The sequence below is a fragment of the Phoenix dactylifera genome, chromosome 14 (assembly GCF_009389715.1).
Source record: "Phoenix dactylifera cultivar Barhee BC4 chromosome 14, palm_55x_up_171113_PBpolish2nd_filt_p, whole genome shotgun sequence".
Classification (NCBI taxonomy): domain Eukaryota; kingdom Viridiplantae; phylum Streptophyta; class Magnoliopsida; order Arecales; family Arecaceae; genus Phoenix; species Phoenix dactylifera.
In genome coordinates, this window is record NC_052405.1 from 17394752 (window position 1) to 17412769 (window position 18018).

At 39.2% G+C, this 18018-nt stretch overlaps 1 protein-coding gene across 1 annotated transcript; it reads right to left on the reverse strand.

Moving 5' to 3' along the window:
• Positions 1 to 5070: 5070 nt before the first annotated feature.
• Positions 5071 to 6859, reverse strand: LOC103709963. Its single transcript, XM_008795514.4, has one exon. The coding sequence runs from the start codon at positions 6641 to 6643 to the stop codon at positions 5696 to 5698; it is 948 nt and encodes a 315-aa protein (XP_008793736.2). The 5' UTR covers positions 6644 to 6859; the 3' UTR covers positions 5071 to 5695.
• Positions 6860 to 18018: the final 11159 nt, after the last annotated feature.

The following is an 18018-nucleotide window of genomic DNA, read 5'->3' on the forward strand; positions in this document are numbered from 1 at the left end:
GAAAAATTGAAGAACTAGAAAGTAAAAATTGAAATTTGCAGCCTTGTTCTTGTTCGCACGTTGCAAATCCCCGGCAACGGCGCCAAAAACTTGCTACGTCTTTAATCTTGCTCTTTTTAAAAGAGAAATTAAACGTAGGATACCCCAAGTATAGGGTGTAGCAAAGTAATATTCTCGGTGAGTCCGAGATCGAATCCACAGGGATTTGACAGTGAACAAAAAAACTAAAGGCTAAATAATATTCAGATTTACGAAAATATAACTAAGGCATTAGGATTCAGCCTAGCACTTAAACATGCTTTTCTTAAAATCATATATTAATCATAATAAAATAGATTTAGTTTTATGGGCAGCATTACAGTAATTCTATTTTAAACTATAGGGATTTCTAAGCATCTGTTATACCCGGGGGAAATAACAAATCAAAGAAAATATATAAGTTTGAAATAATTTGTTTCAATCTACTGCACCATAAATCAAATCTAAAACATTAAAATCCAATTGATGATTAAAGGAAAAACATGAAGAAAATGCTAGGCTTTTCCCTAGCCTTAGCTAAGAGAGATTTAGCTATCCATATGAGATGCAAGCATTTTTATAAAAGGGATTAGCATAGAATAAATAAAATAAAGCATAAATCCCCTTTATAGTTTTTTCTTCTTTCTTCTCTTAAGAAAACAGGGCACTCTATTTTTTCTCTCTCGATGACGCTTTCTCCCCTCCGTGGCCTGGCTGGATGGATCCGCGGCTTCTTCTCCTCTCTCGCCCGGCTGAGAAGATGGATCGGAAGAGGAGTTAAGATGTTTTTCTTGCTGGTTCCCTTGGCCTCTTCCTCCTTCGTCGCACGCTGGTCTCCTCCTCCCTTTGGTTCCACCGGATGCCTTCCTCCTTCCTCCACCGGATGCCGCTCAGACTTGGATGGATCCAGCCGGCTGCCCTCCCTTTACTGCTGTCTCCTCCCCTATGCCCTCCCCTTCCGTGTGGTTGCTCCCTTTTATAAACATCTTCAGCGGTGTGGCTGGGAAGACCGAAGGACACTGGAAGATTTTGTTGCGGACGCTTAGGAACTGGGAGCGGATGAGACGCGGGATGGAATGAAGAGCCTGTTTGCATTTGCTGGGAGGTTAAGAAACCATGCGGCTGTTTGGAAGTTGAGAAGACTTCATGGAACAAGTTGGACTTTAATTGCTGGAAATGAAATGGAGGACTCGGCTTTGAATTGAAGAGCCGGTTTGGCCTTCCTGTTCCCTTGACCTATGATGTGCCACGATGCTTGGAAGATTCACGGTCGATGGGATGAAGGAACCGTGGATGACCATTGGGAAGAAACAGGGGAGACGCTTGGAGATGATGATCGTTTGGAAGCTCCTCACGGCCGCTGGCTCGAACGGATGGAATGTGGCGACGGTTGGGAAGCTTTGAAGATGTTGGAAAATCACTTGCTTCAGCCCGTTGACGTGGATACATGGGAATTTTAGGTTAGGAACTGTTGAGTTGCCTCATCACGGACACTGGAGAATTTGTTGAGCTCGGGCTGACAGGCGTTGGGCTGAAAACCAGCATTATTGAATCTCTTGAATTACTTGCACTCAGACAAAAATAAAACATTAATTAATTAATTTTATTAATAAAGATTAACTATAATACTAATTAAGATAATATGAAAATTTTACTTTTGTACTCTCATCATTGGATTCAGTTGCATCAAATCCAATTAGATGACATCCATATCTTAACTAATTTTACACTATATCTTAAATTAGTTTGTAATGGCATCAATCCTTAATGCTTAGTCACTTTCACTTGTATAGTCCTGCATAACCTGCTTTCTATAGTTTTTACTTATTGCAAAAAAAAACCAAGTACAAAGAATGACAAGTACAAGGACCAGACCTAATCTTGATCCGGACCTGACTCAGACCTAAATTTTTTTGGTTGGGACTGGGTTATACATGAACTTGACTCGACCTGAATAACCTGTTAGTTCAGAAATTTTAGCCGTGGACCTGATCTGACCTGATCTAATCTTCTATTAGGTTGGGTCTAATATTTGGACCCAAACAAGAAATTGGGTTGGATCGGGTCACTTATGACCTGGTCCGATCTGATCCATTTGCATCCCTACCTAAACTTCCCCAGTCTCTCTCATATGTAAATAGGAGGATGGTGTCACCAACCTCGGATCCAGTCTTGAGTCAGGCTTGCTCGGGCTTGATTCCTGTCGGGCCCATTTGGCTTTGGACTGGGCTTGGTTTCAATCCTTGGTTGGGCTCAGGCTTGGTCGAAAATTTTTTTCTTGAGGCTGAGTTCTGGCAGGATTGTAGCCTAGCCTACCCACTTCTAGTCCTTTCTGTAGGCATTGCCCTAAAATGATCTTTACTCCTCTCCTATAGGTGGTCAGTGAAAATGTTCTTGGGGTACGATTGATTTTGAATTCTTTTATGATGTCTTCTATGATAGGGTGAGCACATGGAAGGATAAATAACCCGATCAAATTATTTAATTTTGCGGGGAATTAGTTTAAAAAAAGTAGAAGAGATAAAGGAAGAGTATGTAGAATGATGGTAGGGAATGTTTGGAAGTGTAAGGGAATGAAAAAAATGAGGGCATCTCATGGAAGCTATCAACAGAGAGGAGAAAACTTGGAATATTTGTGTGGAGCATTTGGAATTGGGCTTTATTATAGAGGTTTGTTTAATAAACCCCTTAGCTGAAAAAAGAGGATGAGCTCGAACAGCTAGTATTTAAGCAAGTCCATTAAATCTCCAATAAAAGCCTGAAGAGTTATGTCTAGGAAGAGCCATTGTAGACTGCTTATAGCAAATGCAAGGAGGCAAATCCACAAATCCAAGCTGGATCCACTAGCTGATGAGTTTTAGCACTAAATGCAACTCAACTTATATTAATCTTCTTACATGATGATAAATGAAGATGTTGAGCAAGAAAGTTTCAATAATTGAATTTTTCCAAACAAAAAATTAGAAAAATCTCCAAATTCTGAAATTTTTTTACAAATCAATTATTTGACAATAACTCCTCACTTTTGTAATTGGACATGATTATCTGTAAGCTAACTAGAACAAACTTCATTTAAGGGAACTTGAATTGACAATTTTGGAGGCTGCTATGGACAAGGTTCATGGTACCGGTGCGTGATGCCCTATACTGAGTTTATTGTACCGTATCTATAATAAATTAGGACTCGATACAGGAGGGTACCAAATCTCGATATGCCAAACCAACTTTTATACTAGGACTATTGATACTGTACCAATATAGTATCAGATAGTGAATCTTGGTTATGGTCATGTTTAGGTAATAATTAAATTGATCATTTGTTTATAAGCATCCCATAGGACTAGCTTACTTTTCTTTGGTTGCCTCTTGTTCTGTGTCAGAGTACATATTTTTCCTTTTCCAAAACAGCTTGATAAGTAACTTGTAATCTAAGAATTTAAGGCTAGTCAAAAGTCCGCAATCTTCCCCCTTTTATGTGGTTCCTTGCAATTGAGATCAGCCCAATTGATTCTCTCCCCAAAGAGATCATATTATCAAAGCTCTGGTCAACATACCCTTCTATTCCACAATCACACGAATCCAATGTTAGATGTAGCAGCTTATTAAATTAGGACGCAATCTCATTAAAATTGGAATCATCAATCTATTGTGATCTGGCTCCCACAACCCGAGACCACATGAATGACTGGCAGCAGCCTGCAGTTCAAAGTCCACCCCCCGTTGATCACGACAGTCACACCGAATCCAGTTGGCTGATGCCACTTCATCCATTCAGCCCATCCAGATTCGAGTCGTCTCTCTCAGTCTTCACAGATAGCTTTGGATTTTTCTTGCACGCAAGCATTTAGAGGCCAGGGGTCCAAGTGCACCGCACTAAAAAAGAAATTGGAAGACAACTTACTTTTTGGTGGCAGAGGTTGCTGTGCCGCATCAATCTGGATCAGCTGCGGTGGGAGCCCACATGGTGTGTGATGTCGGATGGTGGTTCATCTCTTGACGGCAGTCATCTATGGCTGCACAGCATTTTATGGTGCTGCACACACACCGTAGAAAATCTATGCTCTCCTTGATCTCGGCCGCATAGCGACCATCAGCAGCCCAATCCTAGCAGATAAAGAGCATATGCACTTCGGGACCTCGATTCCTAGGGCAGAGATGCGGGCGGCCTGGATGGACATGTGTTGAGCATAGCGGGTGCTTCACACGAGTTCAGTTCTACTGGGGGATGATTCGGCCACAGTGATCAGCTGTATCTGAAAGGGTCCGAGCAGTGATGGAGGAGTTCATCCTCTGCTCCGCGATATTTGGATGATGATGAGAGAGGGCGTTATATTTCAGGCTATGCATGTATATCGTGAAGCTAATGGGGCGGCCGACTGGATAACGGCATATATAGCAAGCCACTTAAGAGGTACTCTATGGACTGAAGAGGGAGAGATACCCGAAGCACTTCGGAGCCTTTTGTTTTTCGATTCTATTGGATATATTCGTACTCGTGATGTATGAAATGCCCGTTTTAGCGCAAAGAAAAAAAAAAGAAAGCACATGCATGCTTAATTGTAGAGTTCTAATGAGATCTGGAGATATTCTTTGGATTGGGAAGAGGGAGTTTAGTGTGCTCCGAAATCTGTTATTTTTTGACTTTTTTGAATGTATATGTGCCCGAATTATATAAATCATCTATTTAGAAAAAAAGAAGAAAAAAAAGAAAAGAGAAGAGAAGAGAGCACATGCACCTATTCATGAATGAAAGATAGGCTTAAGTCCCTTCCATTGGAGTCTTGCTATGAATCTGACAGCTCTCTTGGCATCACATGTATAATCAAGGAAAAAAAAATTATCAGAGTTGTCAGTATCCACTGTCCGTTCAAGATAACCAAGATAGAACAACATGCAAGCTGGAAGGGGCAACCAAGGATCCAGATGGCAGGATTAATTATTCATTAGATTGAAAAAAAATCTAGTTATCTCAAGAAGTAAAACCTTTGTAGGGCAAGATAATCACCTTCTAATAGAAAAATAAAACAAAAACGAAGAAAAGAAATCATCTTCTTCAAGTTAAATCCTTCTTTGAACCTTTTTCATTTTCACTCTCTTTTTCATTTTAATTCGTTTCACTTCATTTTCTACATGAAATAAATTGCTAGGAACATGATTCCTTTCTTTCAACAAAAAATTTTGGTGCTTTTAGCATGGAATGGGAGAATAAATGAAGAACAAGTATAATCTCTTATGTGGATATGGATGTGGTGTGTATTGGATTTGGAGGATGCAAAGAGGTGGAAAATAGAGATGCTTGGATGTGGGAATTATTGGAGTGCGTAGTAGTGTGAAGCCAACTTGACATCTCTTTATGGCCTTCTTTTGTTCAGACAGGCTGTAGCTAACTTTACAATCTGACACTGGAACCCACCTCCATGTGCTTGCCACCCATCTCTCTCTCTCTCTCTCTCCCTCTCTCTTTCTCCTCCTCATTGCTAAGTGTTCACACTGATCACCTTTTGCAGAGAAAAAACTCTACTACCATACGATATCTTTGTCTCCCTCGATCTGTTTCCTGAAGGAAAAGAACTTTAATCCAACATAAATTGCATGCAAGGTTTAATCGAGCCAACCTCTCAATTCCTTCTGAATTGTAATTATAATAACAAGGCATTAGACTAGCGTAAGAAATCCATCATTCTAACTTGCAGGCATAAAGAAACAAGCAAAATCCAGATGACCCATCTACAGTGGCATTCTTTCCATCAAAAGAACTCAATGAAGATGATGTTGGCGCCGAAGAACGCAGTAGTGGCGATGGCTTGAATATGAACAATGCATGCCTTGGACCAGGGCTGAAGATCCAGTCATGAACATCCCAATATACCTCCACTCTAGCTTTGTTAACTGTTACAGATTGATTGCCTCTGAACTTCCATTGGAGATGTCTCACATGGATGGCGACATGCCCGTCAATCTTTATCACCATCTCTGGATCCATGTTCCCACCGATGCTGCTGCCGCTGCCATCACTGCTGCACTCTATCAATATCTCATGGAGCTTCCCCTTCTCGCTGAACTTGGCTCTTGTCGCGAACCTTCTCCTACCGAAGACATGCTCCTTTCTGGACACCAAAGTGGCATCTATGGTCGCCGGCCGAGACCCCGTCCTCCGGTAGGCCTCCGTGTTAAGATCGCCTAGGAGGAGGACCACCTCCTCGTCGGAGACCACTGCGACGTAGTAGTTGGATTGAGGCTCGGGTTCTCCCGAGAATTTCGCACTCTTGAGATCCCAGAACACGTCGACAGGCTTCCCTTCGACATGGAAGCGCTTCGAGCCATGCTTGCGCCAGAAATACCATGGCCGCAGCTCCACCTTGCAGCTCATGTGCTGGTTGGTATTAATGTTGATGTTGGTCTCATCAACACTGTCTGATCTTTCCTCCACTGAAACGGAGAGGCCATGAACTAGGACATCTTTGCACCAAGTCACAGTGATCAACCGGCAATGGCCTGCGATCTTGGTCCGATATACCGATGTCACGATGCTCTGGCCTGACTTGGTTGCAGCAATAGATGTGGGATCATCGGCCATCGGCTCGCCGGGTGTGAAGCAGGAAGGGAAGTGGAATTGGTCTTGCATCTTCTTGTGGTAAGAAGATGACTTGCCAAATGAATTGGATGAAGCCAGATCGGGGGAGAGGAATTCAGAGACCGTAGAGAAGAGAGAGATATAGACTGTTGCCACCCATCATCAACAATATAATAATGATAGGAAAGAAAGCAGTGGTGGTGAGTGGTCAGTGGGAGGGAGGGAAGGTCCTAGTGATCTGGGGCCTCTTCGGTACTGGCTTTTCCTTGACCAAGGTGATTTATCTAGGTTTATATACATAGGCTTCCATGTTTACTTCTCTCTCTAATTAAAGAAACAAGAACAAAATCTCATGCACAGTAAAAAGGAGTGAATTTTTGTAATTCAAGTAATTAACTTCTCATCAGTTGTACTTTTACAATGGATTTTGGAGCCTGGGATTTTAACGTACGCAACCAGTTGCATCATTTTTTTTTTTTGCTAAAGTTGCATCATTCAGTGCGGATGGGGGACAAAGCAATGTGAGCAAAAAGATTTGAGCAAAAAGAGGCATGTGAAAATCCCAGGGGGTATTTGTTAAAAGGTCTTTCCAAGGGCTGCTGAAAAATATGCATGGGTACCTATGGCGGCAGTGGCAGGATAAAGTCTGAGGAATCCGGGGCATCGGTTGCAGAAAAAGATGGCAGAAAAATGGGAACAGTGTAATGGTCCTCTCTATGATGAGGATTTCAGAGGGACAATATATCAGAAAGGTTGTTAGCTTTATTTGGCAGCTTAAAGGACATGAGCGGAAAGAGGAAGGAGAGTGTGTACTAGCTTGATTTGTTTTCGAGCAGTCAATGTAGTCATATGACAACTTATCAGTGAACCTTCTCTCATTGATCATTTATTTACAGTTAATTAAGCTATTTTAACTGTAAACTTTCTTAAGAAAAAGCTTAAAGAAACATTTTGCTTGTAATCTTTCAAAAAATTTGTCAAAATCTCCTAAATTTTTCTGTTGGTCAGGAAGGCTATGCCAGCCCATGCTAAATATGGTTCAACCACTTGGATACGTGCCCTTTTTCTTTTCTTTTCTTTTGCATGCGTGTGTGCGCGCCTGTGTGAAGGGGTTGGATGAATGCATGATTAGAGTATTGTTCGATGAATGCATGATTAAAGGATTGAATTGTAATGCCTCCCAAAATGTTTTAGCTAGATATTTTAATTGGACCAGATTTCATGGCCCTGTTGATATATATGAAAGAAGCCATTCTATAACGAAGATACACATATTAGAAGCATTACAAGGGCAATATCAGTCAACATTTAATATTCTCATCAGACATGGAAGAAATGTGAAGTCAATCGTTTTCTTCAAGAGACCAGCATGAGCTGATTTCACCCATTCAAATGATCTAAACTCTACTCTTTAGTTGGGGATTCCATGCCTAAAAATAACTCATCCATGTCTACCAAAGCCCACACCTACCTGAAATTTTTAGTTGGACTAGATCCATCGTTGAGCTGGTGGACCAGTACAACTGCAAGGAGAAGTGACCGATCAAATGTACACAGAAAAAAGTAACACAATGTACATTATGTTCTTTCATTTTTATATGATGATTATTTTCTTTTCTAGCTTAAGAATTATGTGATCGTTCATGTTTTGACTTATATAGAGCAATTCTTTTTTTGAGGGAACATTAATATAGAGATATTCATATATTTATATTTGAGCAAATGACCTCTATTCATGCTTGGTTTTGGTTATTATTGGCTTTGATTGCTTGACTGTTATATTTAAGTGCTGCTATAAGCAAAAAAGAATGTTGCAAATATATTTTTTAGTATTTTTGTGGTATTTTCTTATGTATCGCCTTAGGATGGTGTCGGCAATTAATTCATAGCATTTTCAAAAAATACTAATATGCTAGTAATAAACTATAGTATCCGGTAAATATTCTCAAAAATGAACCGTATGATCCTGAAGTTGAACCAAGGGTGGATCCGAACCAATGATCCCTAGTTTTAATACTAATCCATTAATCATCAAAATACAAGATTCATTATTATTATAAAATGAAGTTTATCTAATTTATTCACATCTATTCAGGCCATTAAATAATTATTTGATGTACATTGTGATATTTTGTATTTTATCCATTATTCTTAGAGAAAAAAATTTTCTCTTTCAAAGACTTATTGTTAAAATATTTAAAAATTAACTTATACATATCCCCTATATTCATATCTATTTTTTCTTACAAGCCTCTAGGAATTAATAATTCATGATTATTTTTATTTATACTATAATAAAAAAAGTATAATGATATTTGATGCAAAAAATATTAATATTCTTATATTCTATTTTTATCTTAAACAATTTTTAATTTTTAAAATTTTTATACAAGCATGCTCCAACCACCGATCTATATATAGTAATGCTAAGAAGATATGCTAAATTATCGTAACTATCTTCACCACAAGGGTTTTGATTGCAAGAGATTTGATGATCACCAAAAAATACGTATGATAACATATTTGATGGTTTGGGTGACTAGACACAAGCTTCATAAACTATGACAAGAAAAAGAAAGCGACAAGCTTAGACCGAGTAAAATACTACCAACATCTCGAGTCGCATCAAGTATATAATAACAAACAAATACTTAGATAAATACAAACATCACTATGGATCTTAAGGAAGTAATTTCTATATTCATAAAAAAGTATGGCATTTAAGCAGTTAATCTTTCAAAATACTAGTGAAAAGATTGATTTAGCATACTGTTGGGAAACCACAATTTCATGCAATTATCACAAATATTTGCAGACACAACCCTCTTTTAGTCTTTATGACCATGGCTACAGTTAGACCCAGCCATGACAAGAGCCAGAACCATATTAGGCCCTGTGGTATAGGCTCGAGTCATATTTTGACAAAGAAAGGTTTTACACGCATTCTCTTTTTTGATAGCATTCTAATTTTTAGTCCAAATGGTATGTGATGAAAAAAAAATAAAAAAAACCAAGAATAAGTTTGTGTAGACTTGATCAGAACTAAAACAAAATATGCCTTGGCCCTAATAATTAAATGGTAGAAAAAAGACCAAGATATGGCCTTTTGCCTAAATTATTCAACAAACAAAATATTAGTCAACATATGTTATATACGTGAACTAGAATATCTACAGATTATTACAACACATATTCCACTAATCCAGTTGAAAATTTGACAAACCCACCCACTAATCTAATCATTTCATAAAATGTCTCCTTTATCCTTTGGCAAAATAATCTATAAAATGTTAATGGATGGGTGTATATATCATAGCCAATTTAACAAGTTGGTTGGGAACAACTTTTGTTCGGCAAATTCATTGGCTCAAGGCAACCATGTTCAATTCAAGGTAGGGGTGCAATCGAACCGAGCCAAGCCGGGTCGAGTAGCTGAGGCTCAAGCTTGATTCGATTCAGAATATTCAAGCTCTGAAACTCGACTTGAGATCGATTAAGTTTTAATATCCAAGTTCGAACTTTACTCAATAAAAAATAGTAATATTCGAGATCGACTCGACTCAACTTGAATATCAACTAAGCCATACTCGAGCTTGAGTTCGAGCCTTGGTCATAATTAAAAAAATACTTAAAATAAAATAAAATAAAATATAATTTTGTATTTAAAATATTAAATTAATAATATATTATAAATAAAATATAATATTATTAAAAATATATGTACTCGACTAGGCTCGTGAGCCTTCGAGCTAAGTATTTTGCTACTCAAGCTCGATTTGAAAAACTGTTCGAGCTATTTGAGTTTAACTTAAGCTTGATAATAGTCGAGTTGAGTCTAACTTGGATTCTAGTTGAGCTCGAGCAACTTGCGAGTTGCTTGACTTATTTGCACCCCTAGTTCATAGCTAAGCAAAGGTAAAGTTATGGTTGCTCATTTAGTATTGCACATATAGAGAAGTCATGGTAGTGGTTAAGTTGGAAAATCCAAAGGGCTAGCGAAGAATAAAATATAGGTCAAGATTTATATATTATGTACTATATCAAGCTTAACCAAGTGATTTTGAGCAAGCCACGTATAGCTCTTGCTGGTCCAATTGTTATGTCAAGATGGGAAACCAACTCAAGCCAAACAATTTATTTAGGCAAGCATATATTTTATTTGAGATCCTGGACAATAAAAATTGAGGTTGAAATGAAAGGAGGGGTGGGACATAAATCAAGTAGTCCCTACCAAACTTCAAAGACTTTATCAACTGCATTAGTTAGCACCCTCATTTTGGTAAGCATATTTATTAAGCCAAATTTTCAACTTTGGGCTAATACACTACAGGAAAACCAACCTATCCCGACGCATTTTTCGACCTTTAGCGACGCTTATAAGCGTCGGCTAAAGTCCAGCCGACGCTTCTAAAAGCGTCACCAAAGCGTTGTTTATTCCTGCGTGGGAAAAGTTTTTCCCGACGCTTTGGGAAAGCGTCGTAATATGTTAGTTTTTAGCGACACATTTTAGCGACGCTTAAAAGCGTCGCTAAAATAATCAAAGCCGACGCTTATAAGCGTCGGCGTTAGCCAACATTTTTTAAAAAAAATATTTTTCTCACTGGGTGGACCTGGGGAATGGTGGGGAGACGAGTGAACTCCAGAAGGGGATACCGGAAGCAAGTACCCGGCAGGATTCTCTCATCCATGGCCTATGATCAATCGAAACCAAGAAATCACCCAAAAATAAGACGAAAACGAGGACTCCTCCTCCTCTTCTTCGTCTTCGCCTCCCCTGGCCTATGCACGGAGGGGCGAGAGACCCAAACACCAGAAAGAGGGCTTCGGGTTTTCTTTCCTCCAGTACGCCCCAGATCTCCTCCTTTTCCTCCTTTGCCTGGAGTCAAGTTTCTCAAAATAGACAGAAAAATAAATAAACAAGGAGAGGGGAGGAGATCTGAACACCTGGAGCCACGGCCCGCCCCTTCCCGGCCACCGCCTGTCCCCGATGGCGTGACACCGGCGCTCCGGCCCCCCTGCATATCCGCTTACTCCTGTCACCCCTGCAACAAAAATAAAGAAGGGGGAGGCGGCGGATCTACTCTTCGGAAATATAACAACCATCCCTCTCTCTCACACACACAAATATGCTCACCTGGGCTTCGGAGGAGGGGGGGATTGGATATGTCGGCGCCGGAGGGAAGAGAAGGGGGAGGAGGCGGATCTACTCTTCTTCTTCTTCTTCGGAAGCGAGGTTGGTGGCGATGTTGGCGCCGGAGGGAGGAGGAGAGGAGAGTGGCTCAGATCCAAGAGAAGGGGGAGGGAAGAGAAGGATTGATGTCGGCGCCGGAGGGAGGAGGAGAGGAGAGTGGCTCAGATCCAAGAGAAGGGGGAGGGAAGAGAAGGATTAACGTCGGCGCCGAAGGGAAGAGGAGAGGAGATGATATAAGGCTAGGGCATCGAGAGGAGTTTTGAGATATAGAGATGGTTTTGGCCTCCGACGACGCTTATAAGCGTCGTCGTAGATCCCAATTTTCCACAACGCTTAAAAGCGTCGTCGATTGCAAAGCTATACCGACGCTTTTTAGAAGCGTCGGCACAATTTTGCGCGGGACCAACATTTCCCGACGCTTTTCCCTAGCGTCGGGAAAAAAGCGTCGGGAAATATTACTTTTCCTGTAGTGATAGCTCATAACATTCGATGACCTTATAACTACGGTTGAAGAATCTAGGTATTTATTTCATAATTTTTCATAAAACCTTATTATGATGAATATGATGAAAACTAGAGCAAGGATGGAAGAACCAATATTGACAAACAAGACAGCTGATGACTTGTATAGTATGGTACTGGTCCATACTATGCTGAACCGCAGTGTATTCTAATCACAAGGAGGGGGAGGCAGAGCATCAAAGAGGAAGAAGGAGAGGGACAGATAGAGAGAGGGAAGAGAAGAAGAAGGAGAGGGACGAATAGGGAGAGGGAAGAGAGAAAGAAGCAGAGAGGGAGAGAGAGGGAGAGGGAGAGAGAGAGAGAGAGAGAGAGAGAGAGAGAGAGAGGGAGGAGGGACTTACCTGGTCGGTTTACCAGGTTTGGCAGCTATAGCTAGGGAAGGATGGGAGCAGAAGAAAGGTCGGAAGGAAGAGGAGGAGGAGGAGGGAGTTGGCCGTGATGAGTGGAGGTACGAGAGAGCTGAGGGTTTCAAAGAGCCACGCTTGGCAAGAGAGGGGGAGGAAGGGAGAGAGAGATCGAAAGAGGTAGCAAAGGGACTGGGTAGCGTCTCGATGTTGGGGTGGAAGGTGGCTATCATAAACAAAAGATGGGGTACGATTATTTAGTCAACGAGCACAAATTAGGGATGATTAAGATTGGCCTATTTAATGAAATGGGCTAACTAAGGGCCTTTTTAATTCAATTTGCCTGTTTACCATGCTAACAGGTGAACCATCCTAGTTCCCCATCAATCCGATTCATGACGGCTAACCATAAACTAGAGTGTAAGCTATAATAAAGGATGTTGCTTTGTTATAATCAAATTAAGTTAGAATTACTTTTAATTAGGCCACCTCAATGACCTAGGAGTTTCATTAAACCTAGTTTTGAGGAGTTGATTTATTCATGGTACAATTCTCCTTACAGCTCCCATGCCTCAATTTAGGACAAGTGACAACTCAGGCAAGTATAAATTTAAGATAAGCATATTATTAATGGAAAGAATTAAAGTTGTACCCAATAACTTCATATGAAAGGTATAAAACCAAATCAAAATATCTAGTATATCAATCATGACCAAATAAGATAATCCAAAAAATAAAGTAAAATGAAATAAATTCATCATCCACACATAAAACACTGTAATCCGTTCATGAAACACCATAAATTACATAAAAATCATGACCAAAATTAGGATATTACTATCTGTAAAATGCATATTCTATAAATATATACAATATGAATTCCAATAATTTATAGGTTACATTGAACAATGAACACAAGTTGCTCAAACTTGCTTTAAGAAACAATTTTTCTCTCAAGCCAGAGCCAAGATGAACTTTTGCTCTAGAATAGCATCTATCTTGAGCAGAAGTAGCATTGAAGTTGATTTGGATATGCAAAAACCGTAGCATGGTTCTATGATATCAAGTTGAAAAGACATTTTTACCGCACTTTTTTAATAGCAGAGCCTTTCTAAGATTCCAACTTATCTAAGTTCTTACAAGATTACGCGCATTAGAAAAAAACTAGGAAGTAGGATCAGGACATTTGATTTGCCTCTAAAAGCCAACTCATCCATCTGTAAAATTAGTGGCCATCCTCTTATGAAAATAGTGCCTGGTGCAATGCAAGGTCATCTAAAAACACCATCCACAGTAGAGCTAGCCATACAACATGGCAACGGCGACTGGTTAGAAGGAACAACAGCAAGAAATATTCTGCACAGGATTCCATCTAACAATGGACCATATTGTTATTAACTTTCAAGCGGAGTTTATCTAATATCCTACTATGAAGATGAGGAGGTAATCCTTTTGAAACAATTGGTATAGCCATCTCATGCTTCTTTTTTAATTCATCAATTTCTCTTTGTTGCTGGCAACTGTTTATCAGTGGATCCATGTTGATTGTAACCCAAATGACACAAAGAAGTTACTTCATGATCATGCATAACCATATCAGCTGGGGTTGCATTTGGTCCCTCCGATTTAGATAGTTAACTATAAAGAGGCTAGGGCAAGAGAAGAGGAAAAGAAGTGGGGTTGTAGTGAGGAACAATATGAATGCATGTGGTCACTATGGGAAAAAAGACTAGAGAGCTATAAAGAGATAAATAGAAGACAAAATAAGAAAAAAAGATTGGATCTTTTTCATCAATGAGAGATGCAGAATAGCGAATTTTACCTCCAGCAGCAACAAAAACCTTACAATGCCAATGCAGGTCCCTAATTTTCTCATTATAGAACTTCCTGGTCTTGGAATACTTCGGTACCCAACCATTTGAAGAAGAAGATGGCGTTGTCAAAGGCTTACTATTATTTTTCTTCTTTTCCTTCTTTTCCTTCTTTGACGTCTTGGCCTCGACCCTAGAGTGGAAGAAGCGAGAGGGAGGGGGGGACTAGAGGGTGAGGTTTCTCTTCTCATCATGGATGATCAATGGGATGAGGAGGGGGGAGGGGCGGAGTGGAGGGGTCCTGTGGGGAGCAGTTGGCTACTAGGTTGACTTTGGGAGCCATGTGCGGCCAGAAACTCCTCCTTAGAGGTGGCAGCACTGAAGGAGATATTGAACTCTGTCAGAGAGGCGGCGGCGGCCTGGATTGTTCGAAGGTAGAGGCTAAGGTTAGAGAAGAGAGCAATGAGTGGGGATGAATACAAAAGAACGCCTTTGCGGCCGCCAATGGCTTCGTATGTCCCTCCTAGTTAGATGAGTAGCTGTGCTAATGGCTTCATATTGTCCCTCCGAGTTTCCAAACGAAAACGCAAACATGCATAAGAAATTAAGGATCTGAGAGCGCATATTGGATAAGGTTCCCACTTCATTATCCATATCCATTAGCGTTAGATGACTAATGGCAATTCTCTTTTATCTTTGGTAAGATTACTTGGTTTTCCTAGGATCTATCCACTCAGCCCCACCATGATACATGTATCACTTCCACAGCTATGATCTTCACATGCCGATAGACATATTGATCTAACCACCCAAGTAGATAAACCCTCTTACTCTATGAGTGCCTACCATCTTCACTAAGCCATGAATAATATTAGTGACGCAATCTATTTCGTTTGATATTGGATTACAAATTAATGTCGCTCTCTTGATCAGCATGAACACTTGGCATTCCATCTAACAGATTTTTACCACAAAGAAGATGAGATAAAGATCGACATTGATGTGGCAGCTCATCAAAACTTCCTCCTGCTCTATATAAGGGTGCAACACTTTGAACAGTTGGCAGATATTTCATCACTCAAGGTGCAAAGAGATTGATAGTACGTAGTACGAGCCCTATCATTCTCCTAAACACGTGTGAAAGACAATATTGTATATTATGTTGATTTCTTCATTACAATACTATCCTTCTGTTTCTTAATAGTTTCGTGATTGTTCATATTTTGATATATATAAAGAGCTATTCTTATATTTATATTTTGCTTAGATGGCTTCTATTTGTGCTTGGTCATTATTAGCTTTGATAGCATGGTTGATATTGGTGAGTGCAACTGATGCTGAGGAGATCAGATATGGCACCATCGGTAGAGATGGTATTCCTTGCAAATCTAAGTTCGATAAAAATTGTTGGCCTCAACCAGCCAACCCTTATACAAGGCCTTGCTCCAAATTGTATCGATTGAAGACAGATCAAGTAGCACTCAATCACACCAAGGAGTTCGAAAACTTTTATGTGGAGATCGATCTACTTTACGCTAATATGCTTTTAGTCTTTTCTCGAGGGCCATAAAGTCAGGCTTTTACTTACTTAGATTTTATATTTGTAGATCAGTTTGCATTCTGTAGCTAGTCATGTAGTCTTCTATATAGTGAACAAGGATGGCCCCTCTTCTGTTAGCAACATCTCATATCAATATAAAAATTGAAGTTCTTTGTCTTTTTAGTCCTTTTCTAGATTATATTGCTGACAAAGTATCTTATATCATTGATTGCGTAATTGATTTTTGTGTCCAAATCTTAGCTCGCTGCTTATGAAGGGATGTGCAGAACAACCGATATTACTATGATGCCATAATGCACATAGCATTACTAGATGTAGCAAGAATTTGTGTGGAGCAGGTGATGCAACTATCTCATGTACATTGGTCATTTCTCTGCCATGCATTGCCACAGAGGATCTACTAAATTAGTGCATGTGATAAGATCTTGTTAATTAATAAATCAAAACCTAGGGATGAGAATTAATATAGTAGCATATTGTCCCAATGCATGATTTTTCTTGTTTGCAACCATATTTGGCCAGGCTTTGGGACCTTATTTATAGCCCAAAGCAATGCAACTATATATCTATGCTTTGTACGACAGCTTCTTTACTGCCAATTAACTCTTTCCCTTTTTTGTGCCTTCATTCGCCAATTTAAAAAGTGAAGGTCGAACATAAGTGATACTTTGATATGGCGATGCTTATATTACCAATGTGATATCAATCATAAAATGGAAAGGAAGCAAGGGTAAAATAACTCTCCCAACAAATGTTCCGCAAGATAAATAAAACTAATCAAGAAAAAGTCAATGACAAGTTTTCAACTAACTGTGTCAAAGTTAATTCTAATACAACACAAGAAAAGATCATTCTTTTGCAATGCAAGAACTTAATTTAGTCTCATGTTGGACAATAATCTGAAATTTAAGGAATCTAATGCTATATGAGAAACTTATGTTTAGACACATGTTGGATGCTAATTGGATTAGCTTAGCAATCCCATGTGTACGTTGAATTTTACTCTTAGGCATATGAACTTAACAAGGCCATAAAGTATCATGGAAACACACCACAACAATTCCATCCTAAAGAAATCAAGCACAATTGCTCCATGGAAGATAATAGGTGAACATTAACATTTGGTCCAAGTTGACCAGAAAAAATTGACACCCATTTTTTAGTTTTTGTAGTAGTCTAATTTTTCTCCTAATTTTATGTGTAAAATTAATTGATAGTATGTTTGTATAGACTGAATCAGAACTAAACAAAACATGCTCTGACCCTAATAGTTTACTGGTAGGCTAAATAATATTTTCTTTCATCAAAATTTTATGACAAGCATATATATCAGCTTCAAAATCTAACAAGAATATTTTTCTTATCCCCAACTCAGCCCACCATATGTAATGATTGTGATAATTCAACACGTCTTAGTGCGTACAATCACATGAAGGTTGCTTAGAGCCTCTAAGTACTATTGCAGGGTTCACCAATTATGTGCACAAGTATTAGGTTGCACTAAAGTTCTAATATTTTGTCAATCAAATCCACCCCTTTTAAAAGTTCTAACAAAATAAAAAAATTATAATTTAATGATTTTTAATAGATTGTTAGTGTAGAAGAGCAAAAAACATGGTAGTTAGCAGCACAAACCTCACAAGATAATGATGCACAAGGTCATGGGTCCTTTCATGATATCTGAAGAGTCGTCGAAGATGATAACCCAAGCAGGGGGAGAGGAGTTGAATTAGGTTTCTCAAATCTTTTTATAAACCTAAATAATTTTTTTATTAAAACTAATCTGTAATTTAAGTATGCATAGAAAAATGAATGATAAATAAGTGCAAAAAGTAAGAATAAGCACAAATAACTCAAACACTAAGATTTATAGTGGTTCGGAGCCAAACTCAGCTCCTTCATCCACTCTCTAAGGATTTCTCTTTAAGAATTTTACTATAATCTCTAAGCAAGACTACATCTCAATTGTTTTTGTGGCTCACAACTAAACCTAGTTA

Coding starts and splice junctions, on each gene's coding strand:
- LOC103709963 (XM_008795514.4), bottom strand. CDS start 6,643: ATGCAAGACCAATTCCACTTCCCTTCCTGCTTCACACCCGGCGAGCCG.